The 20,944-nt window shown below is 45.2% G+C and overlaps 1 protein-coding gene across 1 annotated transcript in view; it reads right to left on the minus strand.

Annotated features, from left to right (window-relative positions):
* The window catches only part of NAA25 (N-alpha-acetyltransferase 25, NatB auxiliary subunit), a 792,299-nt gene that overhangs the window by 100,461 nt on the left and 670,894 nt on the right, over positions 1-20,944 (minus strand). The window contains exon 23 of the mRNA XM_085636118.1: positions 13,165-13,311. Coding sequence (XP_085492244.1) covers positions 13,165-13,311 — 147 coding nt within the window. The remainder of the gene's footprint in view (positions 1-13,164; positions 13,312-20,944) is intronic.

Below are 20,944 nucleotides of genomic sequence, written 5' to 3' on the forward strand. Positions count from 1 at the left end.
CACGCTCCCTTCGCTCTTCCCACGGAGGCCTTTTAAAGGTCCAGAGGATAAGGCGGGCTCGCATGGGAGGCAGATCTTTCCGTTACCTGGTGGCTAAGAGCTGGAATGCTTTACCTTTGGACCTCCGTCTTGAGTCATCTGAACCTGGTTTCAGGAGGAAGTTAAAAACATATTTATATACACGCTAGCCTTCACAGACTCAATGGTTGGGTCTGTGGGAGTTCTTTATGTTTTAGCGCGGGGACACGCTTTTAGCGTAACCAAGCGCTCTATAAAATTCCCTTATTATTATTATAATGGGATAATGAGAGCAGTCTGAAATGGGGAGCGAATGAAGAGAGGATCGCAAGAAGAGAGAAAGGGATGAAACACTGACAGGGCGGGGACACAAAGCCTGCATGTGTGAGAGGGTACAGAAATAATAGGAGAGAAAAGGTAACAACGGAAAAAGGACTTGTGAGAGTGTTAAAAGCAGTAATGAGTTGCGAAATGAGAAAGGGTGCACCGTTGTCCGATGACGAGGGCTGACATCACATGCCAGAGGTCGAACTATCCTTTAGCAAGACCGACACACACACACCATCATCCTCCCCAGGTCAAGAAACGAAGAGCAACGGCTTAGACAAATATACTATTTGCTGAATGTATTTGATATTTATTTCAAGCGGTTAATTTTAACTCCATGAGTGTGTTACAGCTGTCATCTATAGATAAATATTGAGGCCACAAGTAACTGAACTGGAGTAGCCTGTGCCACAATACAGATGCGATCCTCGGACAACCAAAATCGCAGAGATGCTGGTCGTATGGCCGATTGAGGGCTATGTGAGTTGCACACAAAACAAGCAGGAAGTGGGATAAAGGAGGGGGGTAGGCGGAGAGAGGCACGCACGCTAACAAATGGTGTGCACTTTCACGGCCGCTTTGATGTTCTCAGTGGCCGCGCGGCTCACTGAGAACATCAAAGCGGCCGCGAAAGTGATCACGCAGGCTGCCAAATGGTGCGCGCGCCCGGCGCACATGCACTGTAGGTGGAGGCCTGAAAAGCCACTAGTCTGCACTTCCAAATCCCGCTGACTAAAACTCTCGCCAGAGCAGCGCTAAAGCGCTGGCTCAGGCGAGACCTAAAAACATGAATTATGGACCTGCAAAGATGAGCTGCAATCACCAACATCACCATCAGAAAATGCGACATATGAACACATTGATCACGCAAGTCCAAGAACACCAACCAGTCTCTGGGATGCAAGGCTGATAACACCTGATCCAATGTCAGAATCTTGAAATCGTCCTTCCTGAGAAAGTTGTTCAAAAGCCTGGGCCCCAATACCTGGTCTCACACCTCCACCCTTCTTGGGGACTAAGAAGTACTGGACGTATCAATCTGCACCCCACTCAGCCTCTGGTACCACTTTGATGTGAACCTTGGCAAGCAGTGTCTGGACCTTTCTGGATAGGAAGACGGCATGCTTGCTGATTCCTGGGCACAAACTGGTTGAATGTTGTGTGGTGAGAAAATGGGGAGGGCATAACCAAATTGAGCAACCTGAAGGGTCTACTAGTCTGAAGTAACTGCACACCAGCCAGGCACGCAGGATTGGATTCTGCCCCCCACTGCTTCCATATCACCCAGGGATATGGAATTTAAAGCACATGGCAGTGGCTGCAGCTTGCAAGGTAGAGGACTGCTGATTGGTATGGCCTCTGCCACCACCCTTCTTTCTGAAGTCACCAAAAAGATGGACAGAATGCTGGAAGTATTTTCAAATAAGATGGGTTCTGCCAAGGGGTATGTGAAAGACAGAGCTAAACCAATAGCGTGTAAAGCCAGAAGCATGCCTTTCAGCCTACAAGATGCAGTCAAAGGTGAATTGGGCCGCCTGTGTGCAGAGGCCATGCTTGAGACAGTAGCAGTCTCGCAATGGGTGGCTCCTGTAGTTGTTGCCACCATAAGGTCAGGGTAAATCAGACAATGTGTAGAACATTAGGCATCTCAACAAAGAGGTGACTGAGGATAAGTTTCCTCTACCCAACATGATGCAAAATTCCTTACTACTCGATGTAACCTCGGCTCATCACCAGGTCTGACTATGTTGGGAGTCTTAGGACCGCACTGCCTTTATAACAACTTTTGTGGGGTTTCATTTTAAGAGAATGTGCTTTGGTCTTTGTTCAGCAGCTTCTATTTTCCAAAGACTCACGACAGACATCTTGGGGAAAATGTCAGGTGTGCATTTTCTTCCAGGATGAAGTTTAAATCTTCATCAACACCTTAGATTGACATCTGAAAAAAGTCAGGGAAGTGTTGAGGATTGTCAGTCTGAAGGGTATTACCTTAAAAAGTCAGTAAATGTAATTTTTGTCTATCGTAAACTACATAATTGGGTCATGGTGTTAAACCCAGGGATGACTTTATCAAGACTACATCTGATCTACCTCATCCCACCAAAAAGGAAGAAGTCTTTCTGGCGATGGCTGAATTTTACAGCAGATTAATTCCTAATGTTGCTAGTCGCTCCTGTATTGTTCGCAGCCTACAAAGGAAATGTGTCAAATTTTGGGGGGGGGGGGGGGATTAGGATTGTCAAAAGAATTTCCCAACATAAAGTAGAGTCTGGCTTCAGCGCAGAGTTTAAAGAGGTTAACTCCATGTTTGACTTGTTGTATAGAGACAGATGCACATTTGTTTATTTTATTTTATTCAGTGCATTTTTATAAAGCGCGGACATTACCCGAAGGTGTAGGAGACTTAAAAGGAAGGGTACACAAACACAAAATCCAACACAGCATGCAAGGTTGAGGAATGAAGAAAAAATACAAATTTACAATGATGAGCGAACTTCCTCGAGGGGCTTGAGAATGAAAGTATTAGTTCTGAAAGCGTCTTTGGAAGAGAAGAGAATTGAGGTCAGCTTTGAAGATCCGGGAAGAGGAGGTGGCACAGAGCAATGGGGGAAGCGAGTTCCAGATTCTCACCGCATTGCCGGAGAAAGATTGCGCCATCGATCTTTCCCTTTTGAAGGAGGGGGGCTCAAGTAGAAGCTTTCCCGCATTGCGAGAAGGTCGAGAGCCTCCGGACAATTTCAATTTATTCGCCAGGTAACGAGGGGAGGACGTGTGCAAGGCTTTGTGTGTGATGCAGGCAGTTTTGTAAATAGATCTTGCCTCGATCGGAAGCCATCGAAGAGAGGACAGAATAGGAGTGACATGGTCACTTCGCTCAGACCCTGAAATGAAGCGAGCTGCTGAATGGAGGAGTGATTTGAGAGGGGAGAGGTGGGATTTGGGTAGGCCCGTCAGAAGAGAATTGCAATAATGCAGTCTAGAGAGAACCATCGATTGTACCAAGGTTTTTAGGTCTTTCTCCGGGAAGGCGCAACTCGTAACGTGCGTTCTTATCAGTAGAGTGGGAGATTACGTTGAGTCTTTTGTCAAGTACGACACCTAGGGATTTAGCGCCGTCGACAATGATGGGTTTGTTGTTGAGTAAGTTCAGCTGATCCATCCAAGATTGAACAGGAGGAGGGGGGGAGAGAGAGGTAGAAAGGAGGAGGAATTCAGTTTTGGCGGGATTTAGAATGAGTTAGTGAGCTAACATCCAGTTGTGAATAGAGTTGAGAGTAGAGTTGAGTAGGGAGATCGTGTGCGGAAGACACCTTGAGGTAGATTTGAGTGTCATCCGCATAAAGATGGTAATGGATCCCAGATTTACTTAGGAGGTTCCCTAATGGTTCCAGGTAGAGATTAAACAAAGTGAGCGCCAGGATAGAACCTTGAGGGACGCCATCACCAACAGCCAATGGAGACGAAAGACTGTTTGCTATCTTGATCATGTGGGATCTGTCCGAGAGGAATGAGGCAAACCATTTAAGCACTGTGCCATCCAATACCATTCTCTGTTGAAGAGTGTTGAGGAGGGTGTTATGATTAACAGTGTCAAAGGCTGCAGAGAGGTCTAGAAGAATCAGAAGACACGATTCCTCAGAGTCAAGTATATGCAGCGCACCATCAATCACTTGCAGCAGGGCTGTTTCAGTGCTGCAATTTTGGATGAAACCAGACTGGAAAACGTTGAGATTATTGTCCATAATATGCAGGGAACGTTGTTTCACAACACATTTTTCGGTGATTTTCTAAAGAAAAGGGAGGTTCGTGATAGGGCGGAAGTTGTTGAGGTTGTTCACATCAGCGAAGAGGGGTAACCTGTCGTGATTTGAGGGCAACAGGGAGGGAGCCTTGACTGAGGAAGAGATTAACTAGCCTGGTCCAGTAAGAAAAGAGTATGGGTGTACAAATCGATGGCGATGACACTAGGGATGGGGTCAGAGGAATGGATGGAGTGTTTAGTTTCCAGGATGCATTTGAGGAGGTCATCTTCCGAGATGACGTCAAAGTTCTGCCAAGTGACTAAGGAATTCCGCTCCTAAATGGGGGTGGGGTGGACGTACTGATCCACCAGTGCTTTGACCTTTTCATCAAAGAATATAGCGAAATCTGCTGCTTTCTTTGTGGAATCTTCATGCTTAATAGTTAGGGGAGAACAGTTTGGGTTTTTGATGAGGTCAAAAAGTTTTTGGGGTCTGCTTTTGGCTGAGTCAAGAAGGGATCTGAAATGTGATGCTTTTTCATGGAAGATGTGGTTGTGGTATATGGATCTTGCTGAACGTAAAAGAGAGATTGGAGGTGGATGAAGATTTTCGCCAATGTTTCTCCAAGATTCTAAGGTTTTTCCTTTCATCGTAGAGAGCTTTATTGAACCAAGGTGCTGGGAGGGTGGGTCTTTTCCTTTTTGCTTTGAAGTGGAGCAACATTATCGATTTCGACTGCTAGGACTGAGAGGCACTGAGAGGTGAGATTGTTGACATCCACGTTAGGGTCTAGTCCAGGAAGAGACCGCATAGCAGAATCACAAAGAGTGTCAAGACCAAAGTTTTTAGTGTTGCAGAACCAGGCAGTAGCTCTTTTAGGTTGGCCGAGAGTTATAACGTGCGATAGGTGAAAACGGAAGGGAATGAGGAAGCGGTCAGACCAGTTTACATGATTGGGGGGAGCAATAGTCAGCATGTCTGCTTTCGATATAACAAGGTCCAGAAATTAGCCCTTGGAGTGTGTAGTTTCCGAGCAATGTTGGAAGAGATCATTGGCTGAGAGAAAGGTGGCAAGCTTGTTGGCAGCCGATTCATCCAAATTGCCCCAATGGAGATTAAAGTCACCCAGGAAGATCTGTCTGTCACTTTGAGAAAATTGGTCATTGATGAAGTCGGAGAGGTCCTCCACAAAGGAAGAGCAGTTACCGGGCGGGTGGTAGATGGCATGGAATCTAAAGGTTGAGCCGTGATGTACTTGAAGTTCTAGGGATAGGCATTTGAATGTAAGGTGTGAGGGAAGGCTTTAATTTGTAGGGAGTTTCTGAAGATGATAGCAACACCGCCCCCAATTTCATCCGTTCTGTCATTTCTGAGGATGGAGTAGTAGGTGGGTACCAGAAGATCAAACCAAGTATGAGCGGAGTCATTAAACCAGCTCTCAGTGAGGAAGAACATGTCAAGATTGTGGAGGGTGATAGTGTCAGACATTTTCAGTTTGTGTTTGATTGCAGTTGTGGAGCAAACAGTGCAGCTCTGACGCAACTGTTTTGGTGATGGGGGTGTTAGGGCTGTTAAGGGAGATAGGGATAAGATTCTTCAATGAGAATGCCCGGTAAGAGGGAGGCTGGTAAGTTCTGACAGAGGAGATGGTCTGAATAGTGAACTGTGTAGAATTATTAGGAGAGGAAGGTGGAGGGGGAGTGACGTTGGTAGTCTTGTAGCTGGCCAGTAAGTTGGTGATGTCTGCAGAGGACAGACTGTGGTTGGCTTTATTGGGGCGCGGGAGCAAGGAACTCCTCGGGAGGATATTAGGGAAAGGGGACATCTTGGCGCTTAAAAGTGAGATGGACACTACAAGCTGGGAAATGGAAGAGATGAGAGAATCAAGTTTATTTTCCAGGGAGAGGAGGGCTGAGCACGGAGTGTTGGGTGGCTCGATGGATAGTGGATGGAGTGCAAAGGCTGAGGGAGGACGGGGAGTGATGGGGAAACGCGATACGGGAGGAGGTGCAGAGGGTGAGGGAGGCGGGTAGGGATGGGAGAACGGGATACGGGAGCGAGTGCAGAGGGTGAGGGAGGACAGGGTGGGGGAACGGGATAAGGGCGGGAGTGCAGAGGGTGAGGGAGGGGAGGGGTGGGTGAATGGGTGGGAAGTTGGGGAGCAAGGGTAGAAGGTAGGCAAAGATGGTGGTCGATAGGAGTGCATGGTGATACAGTGGTGGGAAGAGATATTTTTACTGGTGTTGAACAGAGGGGAAGAGTAGAGATCGTAAATAAGAGTAGACAGTTGAGAAGTAGGAGGGGGTCAAATGAAGGCCAAAGGTACGGGGAGAAGAGAGGAAAAGAGGCTAAGCAGGGAGGGGATGGCGGAGGGGTCAGATGAAGGCCTAAGGTACGGGGAGAAGAGAGGAGAGGGGGCTGTACAGAGGGGTGTCCAAGAAAGGCCAGAGGTATGGGGAGAAAAGAGGGGATGGTGCTGGACAGGTACTGTAGGCTAGGAAAGGTGAATGTAGGGGGACAGGTAACAAGTGGGGTGGGGGGGATTGGGCTAGATGGTAATTTAGGGAGGGGTAAGGGACTGCACGGTCAGTGGGAGAGACAAGGAAGGAATTACCGAGGAGGGAGACATGGTTGGGAAGCAAAGGATGAGGAAGGGGAGGTTGAAGAGAGATGGGAGGTGGAAGAGAATTTAAGGTACGGAGGACGGGGAAGAGTGGAAAGGGATGAGGAGGAAGGGGGAGGGAAGGGGGTAGGTAAGGAAAGTTGATCGGTAGACCAGGTTGTAAGAAAGGTGGACTAAGTAGGAGGGAGGTGGGTTGGATTAGGGGGAGGCGAAAACGGAGTACCGGGCAGATGCGGGGAGGGGGAGTGGAGGCTGGAGAAAAGGCAGACGAGCTGAGGAGAGGAACATATTGGGAAGAGTGGGAGAGGAGGGAGCAGGAGCAGGGGGGAACAAAGTGTAGGCCTATGTCTCCCGGGAGAGCGGCCTGATGGAGTGTCGGGGGAGACGAAAGGTAGAAAGGAGAAGAGTTAGAAGAAGAATCGAGGGCGATCATAGTTGCATGGGTTGGACGAAGGGAGTGGAAGAGATGGTCAAAGAGAGAGAGACTGGAGTCTGTAGCTTGAATCATGACAGTGCCATTATTGTAAAGTGTAATGGTGAGGGAACCATTAAAGCAAGCGGAGGAGGAAATGTTTAGCCGCTGTCCATGCGGGATAGATGAGGAGGAGGAGACGTTGAAGGAATTGAAGAAGCTGGTGGACCAGGAAGGGATATCGTGAGTGAAAAAAAATAAGTCATTTTTGAGCTTCCCTGGGCGCCCATTATGGAATAGGTGAACAAAGAGGGAATCAGGGAATTGTTCAATGGTGTTGTGCTTGAACCGTTTTACTGCTGCTTTGGACAGATTAGGGGAGATAAATGACTTTGAAGCAGTTAACTCCAGACTTAATTCACATGGAAGCCATGATAGGGAGAAGAGGGGTAGGGGGAGTATGGGGGGGGGGGGGTAGAGAAAGGGGCCACTAGGGTAGCGATAGTGCAAAGAAGTATAATAAGAGGAGGGCGCATATTCTGGAAGTCAAGAGAGGATAATACAAAAAGATTGTGGTCAGGAGGCGACTAGAAATGCAGGGCCAAGGACTCTGGTCCAACTCCCCTATAAAACATCATACCGGTGGGATAGAAGGCTAGCTTGCCTCCAGTGGCGGAGAGGGTGAGGGACCATTAACGGGGCAAACCCTACCACCAGGGATTAGGCCCACCAAGTATGGAATCCAGCATGGAAATGGGTGTCACCTAGTGGATCACAGTGATCGGTACAGTCATTTATCCTGACCTGGGTCGAAACTCCGGGCGAAGGCAGCTCTCCGGGCATGTAGATGGCTGCCGTAGTAGCAAATCCAGTAGGGAGGCTCGAGGGAGGCCTTACAAGTTAAGCAAAGACACAGGCGGTTGGAGGGCAAGCAGAATAGGACCAATAAGGAGGAACTATTGGCCACCAGAGGTGGGCCAGCTGGCCAGAATGAAAGAAGTCCAAGACTGGTGACTGACCCGAACCGGTCATAATGATAAAGGTCTGGGTGCTGTCTTGAAGCAAAAGCAGGATGGTAATGAGGTCACCATAGCCTTTGCTTCGAGGGCATTGAAGAGAGCAGAAATTCAGCATTTCACCATAGACGAGGACATGTTGGTAGTATATTGGGCAATAAGGACATTTAAGCAGTTTTCGTGAAGGTTTGTTGTTCACAAATGCTTTTCATCAAAAGGAACATTCAATAGGTGCTGCTGGACATCAGGTCTAAACCCAGACACCCTAGCCAAGAATGCCTGCAGAGGAGGATGCTGGCATTGATGAAGAAGTTACTTACCTTCGGTAACACCTTATCTGGTAGAGACCATCTAGCTGCAGAACCCTTACCTTAGAATTATCCCCAGGCATCAGACTGGATTTTTTGTGAGCAGTATCCTTGCGCGCCTGTAGGTGATGTCGTTCGGCTTCGCATGGCGTAGTTGGGGTCTTCTGCGCCAGAAATGACATGCGTGATGCCTATATAGGCACCACCCCAGCACGTTGACGTCAATTTCTTTCGCAAGTTTCCACGCCAGGAGCACAGAGCCACAAAGAACACTGACCACTGGTGTGGAAAACTAGGGCTTTGAAAGGGGAAAGCCCTGTCCCAAGAAAACATTTCGCAGAGCGGAGAGGATAGGTGGGTCGATAAGGAATCTGCGGCTATTTTGAGTCTACCAGATAAGGCTTTACCAAAGTAACCTGTTCATCAGATAGAGATTACCTTAGATTAGATACTCAAGCAATACCTCCCCGGAGGTGGGTCTGCAAAAAAGTGCCCGTCCCAACAAACTTGACTGCCCAAGCAGTAGTGTTTTGTGAACATATGAAGAGAGGCCCATGTTGTTGCTTGGCAGATGTTCAGGACCGGGACTCCGTATACTAACACATTGGTTACAGCCGTGGTTCTGGTGGAATGAGCATGCAATGCCTCAGGGGGTTGCTTCTTGGCCAATACGTAGCAGATTTTAACACCGAGCACAATCCACTGGGAGATGGTCTGTTTCTGCGCAGCGTTTTCTTTCTTCACGCCGACATACCCCCCACAAAGAGTTGGTCGTCCACCCGTAACTCTTGCAGGAGGTCAAGGTATAACAACAAGGCTCTTTTTAGGTCCATTTGGTGAAGTAGCTCATCTTCCTCAGAGGGATGTCGAGGAGCGTAAAAAGTTAGCAGGGTGATGGACTGGCCTACATGAACAGGAGTAACCACTTTCGGCAGAAAGGAAGCTCTAGTGTGAAGAACCAGCTTGTCTGGGTAGGTGTTCAGGTATGGAGTCTTGGATGGCAAAGCCTGAAGCTCACTGAACTTCCGGGCAGATGTTATTGCCCCCAGGAAGGAGGTCTTGATGGTAAGGAACCAGAGAGGACAGTTGTGCTAGGGTTCAAAGGGAGTGCACATCAGGAATGCAAGGAATAGATTATGGTCCCACTGAGGCATGATGAAGGGCAAAGGAAATATGTTGTGAACCTTTCAATAACTTATGTACGATAGGGGACTTGAAAAGGGATGGCTGGTCAGACAACTGCAGAAAGGATGAGATAGCAGAAAGATAGTAGGAGCAAGGTAAGATGGTCCTCCGTCCGCCTACTGCAAGCAGGTGGCATGGGTGGAGGGGTAGTCATGAAGTGGAAGGAGTAGCCCCTTTATACAATTTTAAGAACCCATTGGCCTGATGTTATAGACCTCCAGTGGGGCAGGTGATGGAGTATCCTGCCTCCTACTGGGCACCCGTGATGGAAAAAGGGCAAACTAAAGTGGTTTATAGGATACTGATGCTAATGTAATGTACGGTTTCAAAAATGCCAATAAAGATGATGTTGTAAAAAAAACTAAAGGGGTTTAGAGGCTGCGGCTGCTGGGTGGGTGGTGTACTGGCCCGATTTCTGGTTGACTGACTCACGAGGACTGTGGGTACCGTAATCTCGACCACGCAAAGGCTGGGAAGTTTGTGCACCATGGTGGCTAATCGGTTAGAGTCGCGGCTGGTAGCCCCTTCTGTGGCCATGAAAGGAGCGAAAGGCAGAATGGGGTTGGCGAGGGCCCACGGAAAGACTCTAGGACATGGCCGGAGCTCTGCGGTCCTTTAAGCACTCCAGCACTGAATGGGCCTGGTCTTCGAACAGATGGGAGCCAAATGAAATGTCCTTAAGAGATGCTTGGACATCCCATTGAAAAGCCAGCCAGCGTGGCGTCCTAAGGCCATAAACTGCTCTGCCTTTGCAAGACAGTAGGATCCAGTCCACATATGATCGTGAATGTAGCTGTATATCTCCCGTCAGCAACAGCTTGGAAAATTATGGCCAGGGCAGCACCTGCACAACCGGATTCTATAGAGCACAAGAGTAACAGCCCAAAAGGCACGCAATGTTCACGGACCACAGTGCCAGGTTGGTGGAAGAAAACATTTTCTTGCCTGAGGTATCCAATCTCTTGTATTCACTATCCGGTGGGCGGTAAGGAATGCACCAGGATTTACACAAGAAGTAGAGGCTTGGACCACACCAAGCTGTCCGGGGTAGGGTGATGAGGAGGAAATTGGGGCCCCCTGGAGTGGGGCAGTGGAGGCAGGCAATCGTCCTGTTCACAGGAGACCCTGTGCTGGGCTTGGACCAAGTTCCAAGCAGGACATCAGTAAGGGCTTCATTAAATGGGAGAAGAGGTTCTGAGGGGTGTCACTCCCAGCTGAAGCACCTCTGTCAAGATGTTAGTCTTGACTGCCACTGAGGGCAGGCTGAGGTCCAGGACCTCAGCTACCCTTCGCTCAACCATAGCAAACCATTGTCATCTCCCTCCAAGGGCTTGAAGAGCCTCTCATAGGGGTCCTGCGCAGAATATGGGCGGCTAGATATGAATCTGTGGTAAAGAGGGAGCCGAGTGTGGGAATAGTAGTGGTGGTGTTGTTGTAGGTAAGTGTATGAACGGTGTTGGGCATGTGGCTTAGTCCCTATCCATTTTGGGGGTGGGTTGAGAAATAATTCTTCAAAGGTGAAACACTGCTTTTTCAGGATCCAGATGAGCCCTGGAATGGTTTGGCAAATATCTGGTCTTGCTCCTGGTAGATAATCGGTTGCTTTTGGTTCTCATTTCAGGACCTTCAAGAACTTCTAGAAGATCACAACCCCATGTGGCTCACAACTTCCGCGTCGAGGTTACCTTCTAGGCAAGTCTCGATGTCCGTGGCGGAGGAGCTTTTGGGGTCTATTTTGGCTCAGACATCAGCTTTTTGTGGCCTTACGGCAGAGGTGGTATTCAAGCATTACGTGGTTCAGAGGCTTTATATGGGATTTTCGCTAGCATTGACCCAGCATCTTGAGTTTGAAGCATGCTGGTCAAAGGAAGCAAACCTGAAGGTTTTTGCAGTTTCAGGCTCGACTCTGGGCTTGTGGTGCTCTGCCTATGTTGAAGGACGTTTTAGGACTCAAGTCTGACCTAGTGGCAGCACTGTTGGGGCATGTGGAGTTGACTTGCTCTACAGCCACAGGCTAGCATGTGTTTTAACACAGGCCTTAGAAACGGTTATTCATCCTCTGGTCGGACCTCTCTGAGATAATGGACTCCAGGCTGTCTCTTACTTGGCCTGCTGGGATGTCAGAGGGTCTGGCTTCCCTTTCACCCTGGCATGCGTTTAGCTCCGCAAATGTGTGGCATCTCCGATGTAGCTTGTCTCTGCATCTTGTGGTAAGCCCATCATCTTCCAGTCAGGTACCAGAGTATTTTCTTTACACAGAGGTTTTCACAGGAGGTCTCCATCGAAGCTAGAGTCACCTTCAAGATGCTCACCCACAAGGCCCTCCACGACACCGGACAAGCAAACCTGAAAAGCCGACTCAAATTCCACACCCAGCTCTCCTACGTCGTGGTCCCCCGCACCATAAAGACCAGATCGGGAGGTAGCTCCTTCTCCTTCCTCACAGCCAGAGCCAGGAACGTCCTTCTGCTCCACCTCATACAGACAACATCGCTCCCCATCTTCGCAAGGAACCTCAAAACCTGACTTCGACAACCCCCCTCCCCCTTGATGGACTGGAACCTGCTACCCCCACCCCCCGCGCCTTGAGAACCTTATGGGTGAGTAGTCGCGCTTTAACAAACTCCTGATTGATAGGATTGTTTACCTCTGAGGCGGAAGCCGGAGGCTTGTTCACTCGCTTTTTTAAAATTGTTATAATTGTGTTTAGCTAATTTTAAAAAGCACTTTCAGCCCACACAGAGCTCTTCTCTGTTTTGAGCACCTCCCCAGACTTCCCACTGTCAGCGGATCGAGCGCTGCACCGGGGGCAAGTTCAGAGCATATTTATCTTCAGCCACATATGCTACAGACATATAGAAACCATATTTTATATTATATATATATTCACACACAGAAAAACGCACATACAGACACACTCACAAGGCAACCAAAACAAAACCATTTGACATTTAAAGACCCCATGATTATACAGGATGCCTTAATCTACAAATTTGCTCATAAAAGTAAGACCTATTAGTTACGCAAGGATTTTATCTTAACCCCCCTACAGGTGTAAGGGCAAGAAGCATGCGGACATTTAAAAAAAAACAAAAAAAAACCCATATTGCTTTATGTTTGTTAGGTCAGTATACCATACCTATATGAAATGCCTGCAGCATTTTAATATCAGTTTGAAGGCCAAAAGGAGACCAATGATTTAAATGTCTGCTTTTACAAGCTTCCTGTGCTCAGGAGCTATAGGTTTACTAAATAGTGACTAACAAAACCAAGCGAAGCTGTCCAAACTATTCGCTATCAGAAACATTATGGGCTCAAAAACGTTAGACTATTGTTATGGTAAGCAGAAACTAAAAGCAATACATTCGTAATCAACTTTGCTTAAATTTAGTAAACTCATCTTCCTGCCTATGTAACTATGGGGACTAGAACAAAAAGACAGCGTCACAGAAGATAAAGCACAAATGCATTGACAACTCCTGCAAAAACATTTTCTCCAAAATGAAGGGATGGGCCAGGAGATTCAGCGTACCTCTGAAAGTAAATCACCTCCCAAGGACAGCTCTTCAAGTTTCAGTGCAGCCAGACTTATTTCAAGTCCATTCATATGGTCGATAACATTGACAAGTAGCGTCTGCATACTGGTGACATAATCCTGAAAACCAGTCAAAACAGGTGGCTGGTAGGGGGGGGGGGGGGGGGGGGGGGAAGACATTGAGATAATTAAGAATACATCTTTAATTGATACAAAACAACAAAGACTTTTCTCAAGACACTCATTTTGTTTTTAAAATGTCTAATACGCACTACTTAAAATGTTCATGTTTGTCTTTATCAAGTCTTTGTATGCTTCTCATTGGCCTTTTTTCCAGTTCTAAATTAACTCCTATTTTAAGGACGATAAACTCATTTATACTAATTTATTTATATTTTGATGTTTTTTTAAAGGTGCTAGACACTGCTAGATGAGTTTAACAAAGGGGATGGCAGTAGCAAATGGCTTTAAGATAAACTTAATAGATAGTTTACTCAAGGAAGAGAACAGTGAAAAGACCTGAATCCGCCAAGAGGGTGTCTAAGCTAAGGAGGGAAACATTTGCCAGTAATTCCAGGTAAAGTCAACTGAAGTCTAATTTGAGGAGACCTCGAAACAATTAGAAATGTGATAACATAAACCCTCGAGAAATAGGCTGCATATGCCACACATGCTGGATTTTAAGGTACCAACATACCACTTACAGTCAATAACCCTTGAACCGCTTGTCGAGACCAGTCAAGTCTTTTACTTCCAGTGTTACAGCTTCACCACATGAACTGAATGGTTCATCAATACATAAATGGTGCCATGTATTACTACAAAAAGCTGCTATGCAGCTTGGTATTTGATACACCTTTCCTATCCTCCTATCCCGTGCTTAGGCGAAAGTGGACTTTCTCACAAAAACTAAAAAAATGGATGGGCTTGGATCTACTAGATCTCCCTTGGGATTTCGTTCCCAATTCGTAGTGTGCATCTACTTTTATTTGCAACATCCAAACTCTTAAGGAGAATTTGTGGGTTGCATATGAATTTAACATTTTACAAAGAAACCAAACCCCCGAGTTAGTTTTGAGGCTTCAATTGTTAAAGATTGACACTCTATTCTGTGCATAGTCTGTCACCTAGTGGCTGACAGAATTTCACTGTCTGTGACTGGAGAGAAGTGCATGTGTGTAATTACATTTTAGGCTATTGACCAGAGTTCAGCAATGTACCACACATAACCACGATATTTACTTTGTGGCTTTCTCTAATCATTTGTCGAAGTCTTCATTTCTGGATTTACCTTCTGCAGAGGCAGGTGACCCACTCCAACAGCAAAAGTACTGTTACATGTTAGTGTTTTGGAAATAGAATTTTCCACAACAATTATAAAGCAGCACATTTATTTAGGTGGTGGGTTAGAGTAGAGGCTATTGCAGTCTAAAACATTCTTGAGGCTGCTTGTACGACCTTGCTTCCCCCCTCCCCATGTCTACAGAAATTCAGTAGTACCATGCGAATGTACGAGAAGACCTCCAGGTAGCTGCTCTACAAATGCATTTCTCAGGAAGATCTTTCAAGCAAGCAGCAGTAGTTCTTAGTACTCATGTTGTAAATCTTTTACTGTACATTTATAAAAGAGCTATATATGACTGAAAATGGGACCACATGACCCACAACCCTGATGGAATTCACAGACCACCTTGTGGTTCAGTACCGTGTTTAAAACCAGCTGCATCATCTTCAAAGGCATCCCTACCGGCACCTCTACCTACCTGGCTGAGAGAAGCTGCCGAGCTCTCAACACACCCACAGCCAGGACAACAGCAGACTGGAGAAAAAGTGCATAAAACAAACAAAAAAACAGCTTTCTCAAATATATGCACCTAGGATCCAGAACAAAAGTCCCATATCCATTATGACTGCACACTATCCAAAAGCTTCTCTATTTAACGAAAGAGTTCCAGACTCCGTTCTTTACTATACTATAGAACAATGCATTAACAGTCTACAAACCAGCTATCCATCCAATCACATGTTACCGCGTCTTTGCCTTTGACCTAGAGCAGCGCTCTGCTTCTTTATGGTTAGGGTTACACAATCTAAATGCCACATACATACATACTTTTTTTCAAAACTTTTTTTTCTCATTTTTGTTTCAAACATACAAAGAAACTGTGGATACACGATACATACTGGATGCAAGACATTATCAATTGATTTAGGGCAGAAAGTACAGCGTTGATTTCCTAGAAAGAAAGCATAAGGCTAGAATCAATCTTCATACATTTACAGTGGGGTCATACATGATTTATCTACGACTATCAACAATAGGTCAGGGACAACTATTTTCCAGACACTCTTCCCAATCTCCCAGTTATCAAATCCAGTCCCTCTTCCTCATCTCTCATTTCCAAGCCATAGTATTCTATCCATGGAGTCCAAATCCTTCGGAATTTTTGCGGGCTTCACCTTGCTTTATATGTAATTTTTTTTGCCACCATATATAGATCCAAACAAGCTCTCCATTCCTTAAGTGTAGGGAGTTGGTGGACACCCCAGTATCGAGCTACATCGCTCTTGGCTACTACTAGACCCAGATTGGCTAACGTGAGCTTGTTACGCGGTAGGTCTACCTCTGTAGGGATTCCTAATAGGACATACCCGGCTTCTAACTCAATTTGTGCTTCCAGTATGTTAAGCTCCCTCAGTATCTTGGTCCAGTATATTTTAATCATGCTGCACTCCCACAGGGTGTGTATACATGTGCCGTGTTGTGTGTGGCATCTAAGACATTCCGGGTTGTCTGCTCTTCCCATGTTTTGTAGTCTCGCTCAGTCAAAGTAAGTCCTGTGTAGGATTTGTATTGGATAAGGCGTAGTCTTTGTTTTATTGCCACTTCCATGGATGCATTAGGGCGGCTTCCCAGTCAATGTCTTCCATTGAGCCTGTGGTGAGCTCCCATTTAGCTCTAAGCGGACCTAGTTTGTTCGGAATATTGTTAATCAGTGTTCTGTATGTCAGCGAGATAGCCTTGGTAGGAATCTCCTCCTGCAAAAGTCTGCCCTCTAAGGGGGAATATTCCGGCAGTGTTGTGGCATCCAGCCCCTCCGTACACCAGGCATCTTGCAATCTAAGATAGGCATAGGTTAGGGTGTGATGTAATTGATATGTAGCTTGAAGTTTGCTGAAGGGCGCCACAGTGCCTTTCTCTATGACATTTCCCAGTTTGGAGATCCCTATCAAATCCCACAGTCTAAAGCCTCTCAGCTTTCCAATCTCGGATAATCTCGTTCCTTCCCATAATGGGGTCTCTCGTAGGTTTCATGCCCCACTTCATTTGCTTCTCAGCACTTTTCCATGCTTCCAGCACCCACTGGGTGGCCGGCAAGAGTCGACTAACACCCCTGCCTCCATAAATATAGTGTAGTTGTGTGTGGTCCCAGAACTGGAGTCTTTCTAATACATATGTGGGTAGGTCTCTTGCGACTTGGTTCCATTCATTTACTACAATGAGATGGGCCGCTCTGTAGCGGGCTCTAATGTCAGGTAAAGCCAAGCCCCCATTGTATGGGTTCCGTTGCAGCGTTTGCAATGCTATTCTTGGATGCGCCCCATCCCACAGAAGTAAACGTAGTTCGTTGTGGAGTGGTGCGAAAATACTCTGTTATTTTAAAATAGGTGTTTTGCAACACATACATACTTATGCTGGGGTAAATGTAGCTGACCAGACCAGATGTGTTAACAGCCACCCCCTTACGCTTTCCTAAAAGTGCAATTTGCCCACATTTTACTAAAAACAAGACTGTACTTCTGAAACTGAATACAAGCAAAGTATTTTCATAATTATTGTGTGAATCTTTAAGGAATACCAACAGAACTTTTTAATAGAGTATTCTGTATGATCTGTGGGTGTCTGCACATAACACAACCTTGTCTCTGTGAAGCGGTATGACATGATGTACAGTAGTTAATGGAAGTAACACCTTTGCTTTTCCTTGGAACGTGACATAAAGGTACTTAACCTTTAGTGGTATCTCCTTACTCATACTGTGTTCACAAGCCATGCTGGAAAGGCCATTCTACCTGGGGTAGAAAGGCTCCCTTCCTTTCTAAAAGTCTCATTATCAAGTATCTTCTAGAAAGAGGCAGTATGTTGTGGTCCTTTGTAAAGCATCAAGAAATAATCTTAACATATGAAAGCTTATCTTATTTAAATACTACAAAAAATATATATTTGTGGGAGTTTTGGTACACAAAAAATTGTGTACAAAAACAGTGCAGAATATAGAATTACACTCAAATTTACATTTACACAATTATTTGATGCTATTATTTATTTATTATGCTGAGACTTGTTAAAGTGCCTTTTCCTGGTATATGCTAACTAGGCGTCAGTTAGGTCTTGACGCCATCTTGTTCAAAATGGATGTCTCATCGGTTTATTATTTCTGCTATACACAGTCAAGCAAAGTTATGTCACTTTCTACTGACCTTCTCACTGTTAAAAAAAAAAAAAAAAAATTATATATATATATATATATATATATATATATATATATATATATATATATATATATATATATATATATATATATATATATATATATATATATATTCCAACATGGGGTCTGTAATGTTGCAATCATTCAAGGTATCTTCTGCGAGCTCACTGTACTGTATTCATTCACAGTAGTTCACTGTTTTGTAACTAGTATGTTCTGCCATTTCCAGATGACATCAGCACAGAGGGCATGAATCAATATTCATGTAGTGGGACATGGCTCAAATCATAAGGCAGTGATGTTTAATAAAACGGTTGTCCGCTTCACCTTCAGAGCAGCAGGTGCTGGGAATGTGCTGGAAAGCAAAATTACAATATTGCAACGCGGTTTCATAATGTTTGAACAATTCTTTTTTTTTTTTTTTTTTTTTAAACTTTCCCCATACTATTCTAGGACTTTTGTTAACTTAGTGAATAAGCAGACAGTTTGCCCTTAATTTCATTTAGCTGTGGTGGGAATTTGCAAGGCTGATGTCAGAAAAAACGAATGTGAAACAGCCAATGTGTGAAGCATTGTGGAGGTCTAGCCAACTTCAAAGAAGTCTTATTACGAACCACTGTCGACGGCAGCAAATTATATATTTTTGTCAGAACCCAGAAAAATATCTGTCCAACCACTGGTATTGCATCCATGTACGCAGCAGGTGGCTCTAAAACGTATAAATCTGGCAAATCTAGAACATTCTCACAGGATACAAGTAGAAATATGATGCAGCCTCCAAGGTACCATTGAGACCAGCAAGACTGTTCCTTAATGTCACAGGTCACAGCATTAGAAATTGTACTGTCTTTTTAAAATGCAAAATATTGCTATCTAAATACCCTGTGTTCAAAATGTTTTTATTGGCTTGGTAAAGTTTCATTTCTCTTAATGGGTTACGGACAGTCAAAAGATATCCTATTTCGAGCCGTTTCCAGTTTTGTGCTATGTGTTCCACAATCTGGGGTACACGATGACTGAGCCTCCTCAGGAACTTTCTGACATCAAACCATATTTGGGCCGGCAAAAGTGGGCAGTGGCCCAATTCGAGCCGTGGTCTCAAGCGGATATAACCAAGAAAAGCCAAGAGGTGTGGAAGACTGCTGGCAGTGTCGGTAAGCAGGGTAAAGAGTACCCGAACAGGGCTTAGTTTGATGAACAAAATGTTTGCCATGAACCGGAATTGCTACATAGATTACAGGGAGAAAGCTAAAGCAGAGATACAGCTTGGCAATGCACTATAGGACATAAGACCTCCGTGAATGGAGGCTGAACATCAAACTCACAGGACCTTTAGTTGTGGCAGCTCAGGAGCAGAGACAAATAAGACACCACTTTGGAAGAGCTGAAAGGCCTCTACAGATTTTGCACGTTGGAGTTGTTTCTTATGCACAATTTTGAATACTAATGATTTTAGGATGGATTCTAGCTGCAAATATTGATTAATAACATTGCACTTAAAATGTTTTTAATTAGACATAGAAGTTATTTTTATTATAGTGATATACTTGTGTCACATTTATATAAAGTTTCCATTTTGGTTAATATGGTTGCCGTTTTCATGTACTGTTCATCTTGCCCCGGCACATTACCCCTCTCAGTCAATGTCCCCCTGCATGCCTTCTCTCCCCACAGAATTCGCAGAGCAAAAGAGACTGACCGGAATATTCTTAGGTAAGTAACCTGCAGCCAGAAGTCTCTACCAGATCGGTGTATAAAAACCCCAGGTTCTGGGGGTTAGGCAGAGAATTTCATTTCTGCCAGGGACTCCGTCCAATTGATTTTTTAGAAGACTTCTCTATTCTACTATAGACTATCTGTTCCCGTTACGATTTTGCTGTTGATTGGGGACTTAGAATTATTCTGATTAGGTACTCTGCATTTATGTCTTTATGGCATTTAACTATTATTCTGTACTGTCTGCATTTTGAGATTTTGCAATAAACCTCTAACTTTTTCCTAATCTAGTACCCCGTTATTGATTGGTCCCAATTATTTATACTCTGCTAAATGTTTGTTGGAACTCATTTTTGGGAGGGTGGTTTTCTTTATCGCAAGATCAAGAGTGCTAGAATGGAACCAACAGAGGTAAATTTTGAGGTGATCTAAATATTGGGGTACATTTAAAATTTGGGGTTTTGTGTCCACACAAATCTTCGAGGTTATTGACTGAAAAAAGGATTGACATAGCACACTACCATAGACTCCCCCGGGTGTCTAGATTTAAAAAATGTCTGGGGTTCGTAAGTTAGTAGGGAGCCACCTACACACAGTCTAAAATACTGCAAATACACCATTCAAAGAATCAATGTAATTTAGATTTAAAAAATATGGATGTTGAAATGGTGTATTTTAAGCCATTTTCTGCCTTAGTCATAGGCCCATTCACTCACGCGGGGTACCACTTTGCAGTGTTATATTGAATATGCTACTTACCAGTATGCATCTGTTCTTGGCATGTAGGGCTGCTGACATTCATATCTGTGCATAGATCGCCGCCTAGTGTTGGGTCCGGATGATTGCACATTGTTGTCCTGGAAGAGTCTTCGAAGTATCACGAGATAGGTGACTCCTCCCCTGGACCACAGTGCGCATGGGCATCCTCTCCATCCTTAGATTGTTTTTCACCATTGTGGCAGTGATGGAGTAGATACAGTAAGTGATGACCATGCTATACAGTAATTCTGAGTGCTGCAGCCGCTACAGGCGCCGGGGAGGAGGGTGGGCGATATGAATGTCAGCAGCCCTACATGCCAAGAACAGATGCATACTGGTAAGTAGCATATTCAGTTCGAGGCATGTGGGCTGCTGAATTCATATCTGTGCATAGAATATATAGCAGTACCTCCATTAGCGGCGGCTACCCGTGCCAGCTGCAGCAGTCTGAAAAAGAGTTTTGAGAACAGCCCGTCCTACAGCTGCCTGCTGTTTTGAGTGTACATCTACACAGTAGTGTTTGGTAAATGTATGTATAGTGTACCATGTGGCTGCTCTACATATTTCCTGTAAAGGGATGTTTCCCAGGAAAGCCATGGACGCCCCTAACTTTCGTGTTGAGTGGGCTCGTGGGGGAATCGTTAATGTGCGTTTAGCTTTTTGATAGCAAATTTGAATACATTTAACGATCCATCTGGCTATACCTGCTTTGGAAATGGCGTTGCCCTTGTGTTGTGGAGAAAAGGCAACGAAAAGTTGTTTTGTTTTCCTAAAGTCCTTAGTTCTGTCTATATAGTGCATGAGGGCCC

The sequence above is a fragment of the Triturus cristatus genome, chromosome 11 (genome assembly GCF_964204655.1).
Source record: "Triturus cristatus chromosome 11, aTriCri1.1, whole genome shotgun sequence".
Lineage (NCBI taxonomy): Eukaryota > Metazoa > Chordata > Amphibia > Caudata > Salamandridae > Triturus > Triturus cristatus.